The sequence below is a fragment of the Eucalyptus grandis genome, chromosome 4 (assembly GCF_016545825.1).
Source record: "Eucalyptus grandis isolate ANBG69807.140 chromosome 4, ASM1654582v1, whole genome shotgun sequence".
NCBI lineage: Eukaryota > Viridiplantae > Streptophyta > Magnoliopsida > Myrtales > Myrtaceae > Eucalyptus > Eucalyptus grandis.
In genome coordinates this window covers 33,632,836-33,643,296 of record NC_052615.1, presented here as the reverse complement: position 1 = coordinate 33,643,296, position 10,461 = coordinate 33,632,836, and the positions used below count along the sequence as shown (strand labels likewise).

Below are 10,461 nucleotides of genomic sequence, written 5' to 3'. Positions count from 1 at the left end.
TTGCCAGGGCCCCTCACTTCAATCGCGATAGCAACACGGGGATTCGAACTCTCGACCGCAGCGTTGCAGGAGATAACGAATACCAATGTAGCTGCCCACGAGTGGGTTACTTGTGTCGATTGTTTGTTTGTATTATTTTTCTGAAATCATTGTGCAATTCCTAACACTATAATAGTTGTATAATAGTTGAGAAAAAAATGGAAATGACATTATTTGTTGCCTACATTCATGGACAAAGCATTTAGAAAAACTAGGTACACACTTAGAAAACGGCAACGAAACGATTCATCAGCTTATTTAAGGTCTGACAGATGCGGGGAACAGAAGGATGCTGAATGCTGAGATGTCCTTGAACTTGTTCAGGTATCTAATGGAGTTTTTCGAATCTGACAAGGCAATTGTCCGAAGGATGTGGCAGTGGTAGATGTGACACTGGGCTTTTCGGATTTACTCTCTCCAGCCTGCATATGCACACATGCAGGATTCAATAGTGAGAATATTATGAATGCTCTTATACTTGTGATTTATTGTAGGTCTCGCAGCATCTTGACGTATGAAAAGAATCACCCTAGCTAGTTGAACTTCCTTCAGTGAGTTTAGTACGATATTATAATTTTATTGGAATTTTAACGTTATCCAAGTTTAAGTTGTTTACTTATTGTGAAAGAATGCCATCCCTGCATTTGTATATAATTCAAATAAATCTCATGTTTAGGTTGGTTTTCACAAGTATAGTCCGTGCAAACCGAATATTACATTTCCATTTGCACAGTCTAATTATGTTCTCTAACATTTCTCCTTTTCCTCGTAAAAAAAAAAAAAAAAAAAAAACATTTCTCTCTTTTTTTCAGATATTGAAAAGTAAAAGGAAATTAAGAAAAAGAGAGTAAGAAGTAAGTACTGACTTGTAGTGAAGCAGGAACTGGTGGAGAAAGATGGAGATTTCGAGCTTGGCCAAATCACTTCCCGGGCAGAACCGGCTTCCAGCTCCAAATGGTAGGAAAGCTCCTGCTTTTGCTTTAATGTTCTGAATCCCAAAGACGAACCAAATTATTAAGGAAGTTCATCCTAAGAAAGGGAGAATCCATAATTGAATTTTACCCTTTGACATGATTTCTCTTCTTAACTCTTTTTCCTTGATTATGACTATGCTGTTAGACTTCGAATTATATTGTTCTCTAAATACCAAAAGCTCTTAAGATATACAAATATCCGCATGTAAAATGGTATATGATATTTGATGGTTTTAATCAGTGATGGGCCTAAGTTGGCCCGTCCGCCCATGCTGGGCCCAAAAGGCCCGGCCCACGGGAATAGGGCTCGTGGGAGGGGAAGGTATAAAAGGGAGGGAGAGAGAGAGAAGACACGCTTGGCTGAACGTACGTACGTTCTCTCCCTCGCTCTCTCTCCAAAAAGACAAAAAGAACAAGAAGGCAAACGGCACGTTCTTCTTCCCTTCAAGGCGCCATCGGATCGAACAGGACCAGAATTTCTCCTCGATCATCAGCATTGGTGTCTAATCTGTGGCTAACAAGGTACGCTCGAATCCGTGGTGTGCTTTACGATCGGTGATACGTGTTTTCCGGGCTTCGTCTTCCGCATTGATTTAGGGGTTCGATTTAGTGTCGAATCCGGTTTTCGGGGATCGGTCATTCCCAACATTGGTATCGAGCCCTAGTTCACGTTTTTCCCGACTTGTTTGACGTTTTTTCATTGATTTTTTCGTGAAAACCTTCGGCCGTACGGATCGGGGCGAAAATCCCGACACCTGAGCGCTGTTCGGCCATTTTTCTGAGTTTTCGTAAGTCGAAATTGAATTATGAAAGCACTGGGTGAAAGACGTCGTCGAGACGAGTCCGCGACATGTTGTGCGTCGTCGGAAGACGCCGCACGCGCCCACACGCGCGGCCACAAGCCGCTGCGCGTGGCGCCACGCGCCCGGGCGTTGGCAATGGCCAGCGCGTCGCCCACACGCCGGTGACGAACCGGCACGCGTGCGCGCGGGCGACCGGCGAACGGCACGCCGGTCCGTGGACCGGCAGCGTCGGCGCCGCGTGATGACGTCACCGTGGCGTCATCCAACGGTCGGTAACCGCTCGGATGACGTCACCGATGACGTCATCACCGACGACGTTCGCCGGCGGTCACCGGCTGGCGACCCCGACCCGACGACCCGACCCGAACCGCGACGCCCGGCACGCGCGCGGCACGTGCCGGTGACGTCTGCGTGACGTTAGCCCGTGCACGCGAGCAGCACGTGCGGGCGGTTCACGTGAACCGGCCCGAGGGCCCGACCGGTCCGACCGGTTCGACGACTTGGCCGTTGACCGTTGACCGACCGTTGACTTTGACCGTTGACCCGAAAAAAAAAAAAAAAAAAAAAAAAAAAAAAAAAAGAAAAAGGAATTTGTTTCTTTTTTTCAATTATGTCTGTGTGGGTTGTAGGTAGTCCATTTTTATTCTGCATTTGTTGCATGAATTATGGAAATTTATGTATCTTCCATTTTGTTTATTATGGATTATAAGTGATCCATTTTAGTTCTGCATTTGTTGCAAGAACTAATGATGCGTTATGCACGGATATCTGCAATCCCAAGAACGAACGAAGGTAGAGTTAGACTGAAAAGGCTAATGAAAGAGTTAGCTGATTATCGGTGGCTTGATGGTGATTTAGTATCACGCATGGTCAAGGTCAATCAGATGATACAGGAAATCATCTGGAATGGTTATCTTATGCCGGACTTTGAGAATGTGCCGGCTTTGATGAACACTCTTCCACCTGAATGGCAAGCAGTGTTGGATCGGCTATGGGAGGTCAACGTGGTCCCGGGTTATAGGAGGCTGGTGGAAGCTTTTGTAAGAGAGCACTATAGGATTGAGTTGGCCAAAACTTCAACCCTTAGATTGAGCGCCACATGGCGTAGAGTGAATGCGCCTTGGTGGCGACATGAAAGCTCTCCAAAAGTTTTTTCCATGGTTGGCAAATGTGCCTTCAGTTTTCTCAGATGTTTTGACTGATAGATTAGAAGGGACATTCCCTATTTATTTCTTTGATTAATTATGTAATGTTTACTACCTGATTATTGTTGATGTAGCAACCGATATGTAAGTTGTATCATGTGAAAGCATTGTTATTTTATTGAATGTTAAGATTTTATTTGCTTTATGCTATTGCTGGTTGCTGTGGGTAATTAGCTGTGGGTAGTAATAGAAGTTTTTGTAACTTCATAGAATTTATTTGCATAAGACAATTATATTAATAATAATTTTGAGTTAGGATTTTTGGAGGATGATTGGAAACATAGTGACCTTTTGATTCTGAAGCCTTACTTGAAATTATTCATTAATATGATGGGTCTATGCAAATAGGGATGCATAAATGATAGGCATTAATTATTCGTGCACATATGTCTGATGTGTTCAGATTGATGGATTCAGCAACTAAGAACGTAATTGCTGATATGAACGGCTACAATTGTGAAATATTGAATATGAAGATTCAATATGTGCTGGAAAAGCAAGAAGCACTAGAAGCTCTTGACCATGTTATGAAAGATCTTGAGAATGCTGTGCGCCACCTTGAGCTGGTAGAGGACCGCTTAACGGCATGTGAGCTGAGAATAGATATTTGCAATGCTGGTTTCATAGTGAAAGGTCAAGAAGAAAAGGTATGTCGACTTTGGGGGTCGATATATGGCCTTAAGCAGTCGTCAAGACAATGGTATATACGTTTTCATAATGCCATAATGGCATATGACTTTACAATGATAGACAAAGGATCATTGTGTATATATCAAAAGATCCAATGATCAATTTGTGATCATATCATTATATGTTGATGATTTACTGATTGCTGGAAGCAATATGGAGTTTGTTAATACTGTGAAGAATTGGTTATCTTCCAACTTTGATATAAAAGACATGGGTGATGTTGCATACATTCTTGGAGTTAAGATTTCAAGATTGCGAACCCATAGACACTCTTATTGCAAAATGTGAAGGATTGAGTCATAGACTGTGTCCAAGGACTCCACAAGAGAAGGAACAAATGAAACATGTTCCTTATGCTAGTGCTGTTGGAGCTTGATGTACGCTATGATGTGTACAAGACCTGACATATGTTATGCAGTTGGAATGGTGAGTAGATACCAATCTAATCCAGATCAAGCACGTTGGAAAGCCGTTAAAAGAATACTAAGGTATCTAAAGGGGACTGCTGATTATACGCTGAGTTATTATGGAAAGGATCTACGACTCTAAGGCTATTCTGATGTTGATTGGGGAGGAGATTTAAATAAAAGGAAATCTACCTCTAGGTTTGTTCTCTTACCGAATAATGGCACCATGTGTTGGAGCAGTAAGAAACAAAAGTGTATAGCCTTGTCCACGATGGAAACTGAGTTCGTGGCATTATCAGCAGCAGTATAAGAAGGTGTTTGGCTTAAGAGATTTTTTGGATCATTTAGGTGTTATTGGAAGTGCTGCAGATTCATTGTTGGTTAACTGTGATAGCCAAGCAGCAAAAGTGTACACCAAAGATCCAAAATATCATGGCAAGACCAAACATATAGATACCAAGTATAATTTTGTCAAAGATATGATTGCACGAAAAGATGTGAACTTATAGTACATACTACGCATAGAATGGTAGCAGATCCTATGACAAAGCCAATACCTAGAGATGTGTTTTGTGGCTATATGAAATCTCTAGGATTGCGTAGAGGCGATGTACTGAATATTGTAATTTCCCTAAGTGTTCACAATTTGATGAATTTGTGTTTTCATCATTAATGCCTATGAATCTTTGTTTGATCTTTATGTATCTTAATGCTCAGTGCATTACTTAAAGTTGAGAAAGTATGTCGGACAGATAAAAGATTAGCCCACTCACACGGGTAATCGCCTCTATTTACTGTGTGATAAATAGAGATGAGACTGTTTTTAAGCTTATTATCTAGGTGATAATCGAGAGCTCAAGCTTAAAGCACGTATGTCACCTTAACTAAGTGTTAAGATGAGGATATAATACTTACTATGTCCGAAAGTAAAATACCCCACATATTTTACTTTATCTGTCTAAGATGCCAGATGTGAGTTCTGATGAATTTTGTGAATGAGTAGATACGTGAACTCAAGTTAGACATTGGGTATGTCTGAACTATCATCTGTACGGTATTGAAAGTGTAGACATACGCTCCATGGGAAAGGAGTTAATACCGTAATACGTATTTCATACTACGTATGCATGAAACGACCAATAAGAGTGGCAAAAAGTTTGATCTCAACCTTTATGACGTGTGAGACTCTTAAGGAAAAGAGTTCCTCAATATTTAGTCCCCTCATGACTCTTACTTATTCTCAAGATTTCTATTTAGTGTTTGCTATCTTAGGATGTTGCCAATGGTCATGAGTTTGATTCGATCTAATGGGGCATTTCTAGAAAAGCAAGCTGAACTGAAATTGAGAGTTTGAAGGAAAGAGGAAGATCGATTTTGGAGAATCACATTGTAGTTTTGTATTCACCGGTTAACCAATTATGACTGTCTTTGTGATAATCATAATTGTGAATACAATATATATATCATTGTTTAAAAGAGATCAAGAGAGATATAAATGTGATTGATCGATCTAGGGAACTGCATACTAAATCTACTCAGGATGTGATGCCCATTATGAGCTGCTATATATTCCTAACAAATGTATGGCAACGAGCTCTCAAAGTATGCTGGTCGCACGGATTATTCACCGGTATGAATGTTGAAGAGAGGTAAAGAGAATTCTATTCGGCCCACCATGTGCGAGTGGGAGATGATGGTTTTAATCAGTGATGGGCCTAAGTTGGCCCGTCCGCCCATGCTGGGCCCAAAAGGCCCGGCCCACGGGAATAAGGCCCATGGAAGGGGAAGGTATAAAAAGGAGGAGAGAGAGAGAGAAGACACGCTTGGCTGAACATACGTACGTTCTCTCCCTCGCTCTCTCTCCAAAAAGACAAAAAGAACAGTTAGGCAAACGGCACGTTCTTCTTCCCTTCAAGGCGCCATCGAATCGAACAAGACCAGAATTTCTCCTCGATCATCAGCATTGGTGTCTAATTTGTGGCTAACAAGGTACGCTCGAATCCGTGGTGTGCTTTACGATCGGTGATACGCGTTTTCCTGGGCTTCGTCTTCCGCATTGATTTAGGGGTTCGATTTAGTGTCGAATCCGGTTTTCGGGGATCAGTCATTCCCAACAATATTTTATTATGTTCTGAAACTTCCAATATTTTCATCAATTTCAAAATTTCAGGAGAAAATCAAAACTAGAAGTAAGAAGTAGATCTTTCTTCTTTTTTTTTTGGTAAAGAAGAAGTAGATCTTTTTATGCTCAAGTAATTTGAAAAAGAGTTTATTGCTTTTTCATTTTTGTTGCCAGAGGAATTCTCATTAAGAAAATTGGGTGAGAGAGAGAGGAAGGGGGGGGAGGGAAGGAGGGAGTACTTACTTCCCATCTAGATGGGTCAAATTTCTTTGGGTCCAAATAATTTTCTGGATCCATATGTACTGCCCTTGAACTGACCATGACTTTCCAACCTTTTGGTATGAGATAGCCTGTGACCAATAGTCCCATACGCCACATTTACATACATTTCACGTAGATAGTTATGTATACATACATTTTCGCCACATATACATAATTGGTATGAATTAAGACCGTGAATAATGGTTAGCCAAAAAAATTCATGTTTAGCGAAGTTCCTTTATACTAACCATTTACGTTCACATCAGCTTTTGCCTCTCAAAAAACTGCAAATGAGAGACTGATTCTACGCAATGTTTCATCAACCACCTGTATATAAGATAAAAGCACATTAGTCTTGGATGTCATGTATCTCATCCACGGTGAGAGGATTTGCGGAGTTATGACATTAAGTACCAATTGACAAAAGTTAATGCTCTTGAATTGTCAACAGGCTTGCTTGTTGCAGATCATTTTCCGCTTACAACTTTTGAAATTTTGGGACTGTTATTACGTAAGCTCGTAGGACATATCTTTGCATGTCAAAGGTCGTGGGCTCCCATTATACGCGACACTTACCCTTGTAAGATACTGTGATTGCCTAATTTCCTTGAGGGTCAATCCACTCTGTGTAGCTGGTCTCCTCCTGATGATCTCCTCTTGCTCTTCCTGGAGAAAGAAGAAGACCAAATAAAACTTTGGCACCCTTTGGTTAGCTAATCAAATTCTGCGATTGAACCATGACCTTACCTTTGCTTTTTGGAGGATATCAGGATGTTCATGGAGGTAAAGAGCAGCCCACATAGTGCCATGAGCTGAGGTTTCATGGCCAGCAAGCAAGTACATGAGCAATATGTCAATTATGTCCTCCTCCTCCAGTTTCCTCTTATCCTCATCTTCAACCTCCATTAGCATATCCAACATGTTCTTCCTCGTGATCGACCCATTCCTTCCCTTCAAAGCCTTCCTCTCATCCACAATAGCTTGGAGGATCTTAACCAGCTCTCTCCTCGCCTAACATTGATTAACATGACAAGTTCGCTTAATGAGAACGTTTTCGATTTCATTGCGGTTTGCAAGGCCAAGGAAACACTCTGATGAATCTCCCGTGTTTTGGCAAAATTACCAAGAGATCTAGTATTTGGTAGAGAAATAAAACTAATAGTGGTAAAAAAAGCAATAGTTTTGTGGATGAGATGTTTTTATAATTTATATAACTGCCACTTTTGTGGAGACAGTAATTAATTGTGGTCAAACTGCAATAATTTTCACCTTGACGCCTCTGTGGAAAGTGAATCCGGGGAAGTTGATAGGTGCGGACTTCATTCCACGAGCCAAGTCACCGTACAAGATCTCCATGGTCTTGAAGTTGAAATCAACCTGATCCAAGCCAAAGAAGATGTTCGTAATGATCTCGAACGTGACTTTCTTCATCCCGGTCAAGAACTCAACCGGCTGGTCCGAACTCGACCACTCTTCCAAGGAAGCCACTATGTTCTCCTCAATCCCGGGGACGTACATCGACAGGGCCTCACTGCCAGTGATGGGAGCAGCTGTGAGCCGCCGGAGCCGTTTGTGCTCAGCGTTGGAGATGCTGTGGAATGATCTCCGGCCAGTTAATACCTTAACCGCTTTAGGGTAACCGAGCTTGAAGTTTTGGTCATCTGTCAATACTCGCCTACATGTCTCGGGTTTGCACACGATTATGCTTGGACTGCCAAACATGTAGGTTTTGTAGATACCTGTGGCTCCAAACCTGATTTTTCCAGTAGGATTGAATGTTATGTGTTAAGCAATTGCCTAGTGTTAAGGTCCACACCAAATTAAAACATATGTGACGAGTAATCTTTGTCAAGAATTAAAGGAGGTGTACAGAAATTTTTGCCTAGTGAGTCCTACTCTTAATACCTCCTACTCTTAATACCTAATCAATAACATATAACTCAGTTCTTTAGGAGGTGTATAAAAATCTTTCATCCGCCCGAGAGAAGATTAACAATAATCTAATAGTGCATCAAAGCTCCAAGTTCATCAACTTGAGTTCAGCAGCACTGCAGCTACTGACGGTACCCTCTGTACTCGGTAAATCCTAGTTATCAATGGGTTCTTTTTCCAGTCAAATTTGGCTAAGGAGTCTTTTGACACGGACAATCATGTCTTTCCACACTTTAGACCGGTTCTTTGTTTTTTCGCCTTTTGGGCCCCTGGACCAAGCAAATTCAAGGTCTTGATCCAAGAAAAGGTTTTCAGTCAGAAGGAAACAACCACCGTGGAAAATTTTTCCCTACGTTTCAAAAGGAAAGTTCCCTGTCAAAATTCACTTTTTCACTTTTTTTTTTTGGCTGAAAACAACGTATAAAGCAAGTGATTTTTGTGGGACACATATGCTCAAGCACCTCAATTTAAAGTCGGCATGACATGAGGCGATAATTGCTATCAGATGATTTTAAAGAATCTGCATAAAATACAAAAATCAAATGAATGGCAACCAAGTACTTTTCACTAAGGCTTACATTGAAGTAATTTCAATCAAGCCTGCCATGCCATCATAACTAGACCAATGTGTTCCATGCATAGATAAATTGTAATGTTCCATTTCTCTCTAAGTAATGACATTTTTTAACTTTATTGAATCACTTTCAATTGATCTAAAAGTCATAAAATAAGCACACGGATTATATATTGTTGTTCTTTCTCATTGATTATGCCATGGATCAAGCCAAATTAGTTTTGGAATTTCAATCAATGCAATCTGCATATATCACCCCTTAACCCTTGGAAAAAGTACAGTCTCAAGTATATCTATCTATTTCAATCATGGTTTAGGATTACATCGTGGACCACACGACAAGGACCTGTGCATTATCCACTTGCAAAAAATAGAAAACTAAGACCCAATAACATTGTTATGATGTTCATGTCACTCAAATAAGCCAGGATACTCTGAAAGGAAAAGGGTAGTGGATGTTCATGACACGTCGTTGATCACTTACACAAGCTATGGTAATTTTTTTTTTCTTTTGTTGCTAAATAGAAGCTAGTGATAGAAAGAAAAGAAGAGAGGTGACGAAGAAGACCTTGAGATGAAGTTAGAGAGGAAAGAGTCAGGGTCATCAGATCTGAAGGCTCTCAGGAAGGACCACATCTTGCCCACCAAAGGCCAACCCATGTCACCAGGTGGAAGAGAGGCTCTCTTCTCTCCCAACCTGCTCACGTATATCCACTCATTCACCCTCTTGAGAACCCCAAAAATGAACCCATATGCAACTATCAATACTGCCAGAGCCACACTCGCAGCAACTTCAAGCTCCATCTCTCTCTCTCTCTCTCTTGTGTGGCTATAGCTTTTTCTTTCACACTCGTGCCTCAATACTTGTAAAGGCAAGCCATATTTATAGTTGCTTGGGGCTTGGTTTTCTTTGGCATTTTGGTGGATAATTTCTAAATAAATTTTCCATTTTTTTTATATTTTTCCTTTTTAATTTTTTTCTTTTATTTTTTTCACTAGTGGTCGACTGTGGAGGAAGAAAAATAGGAAAAATTGTCTAAAAAGTTCTAAACCTATTGCATTTTTGCCAATAAGCCCAAAACCTTTCAATTTTACTAATTGAGTCCCAAATTTTTACTTCTTACCAATTGACTCCATCCGGCCAATTTTGTCCGAAATTCACTGATGTGGACGTTGGTCATCCTATGTTGCATGACCGGTGTTGATGTGGACAAAAATTGTTATTATTTTTATTATTTAATTTTTTTAAAATCTTTTTCCCCTTCTCTCTTCTTCCTCTATTGGTCGGTTGTTAGGTGACTGGCTAGAGGCTATGACCAGTGAGAGTTGGCCTACCGAGAACCGGCGAGGTTGAGCCTCATTTGCGACCAGTGAGGCCGACCCTTGCTTGACGAGGGCAAGCCTTGTCCAAGGCATGCAAGGGTGAAGGGTGACCTCGTCGGCCGCAAACGAGG

The 10,461-nt window shown here is 41.0% G+C and overlaps 2 protein-coding genes across 2 annotated transcripts; both read right to left on the bottom strand.

Moving 5' to 3' along the window:
- Window positions 1–284: 284 nt before the first annotated feature.
- LOC120292797 (ent-kaurenoic acid oxidase 1-like) lies at window positions 285–6,625 on the bottom strand. The gene is made up of 3 exons (XM_039311230.1): window positions 6,484–6,625; window positions 906–1,027; window positions 285–461 (listed from the first exon to the last, which is right to left on the bottom strand). The coding sequence occupies exons 1-3, from the start codon at window positions 6,616–6,618 to the stop codon at window positions 368–370; spliced, it is 351 nt and encodes a 116-aa protein (XP_039167164.1). The 5' UTR covers window positions 6,619–6,625; the 3' UTR covers window positions 285–367.
- A 152-nt stretch (window positions 6,626–6,777) lies between these two features.
- On the bottom strand, window positions 6,778–9,811 carry LOC120292629 (ent-kaurenoic acid oxidase 2-like). The gene is made up of 5 exons (XM_039310907.1): window positions 9,576–9,811; window positions 7,771–8,254; window positions 7,249–7,512; window positions 7,078–7,167; window positions 6,778–6,828 (listed from the first exon to the last, which is right to left on the bottom strand). The coding sequence occupies exons 1-5, from the start codon at window positions 9,809–9,811 to the stop codon at window positions 6,778–6,780; spliced, it is 1,125 nt and encodes a 374-aa protein (XP_039166841.1).
- Window positions 9,812–10,461: the final 650 nt, after the last annotated feature.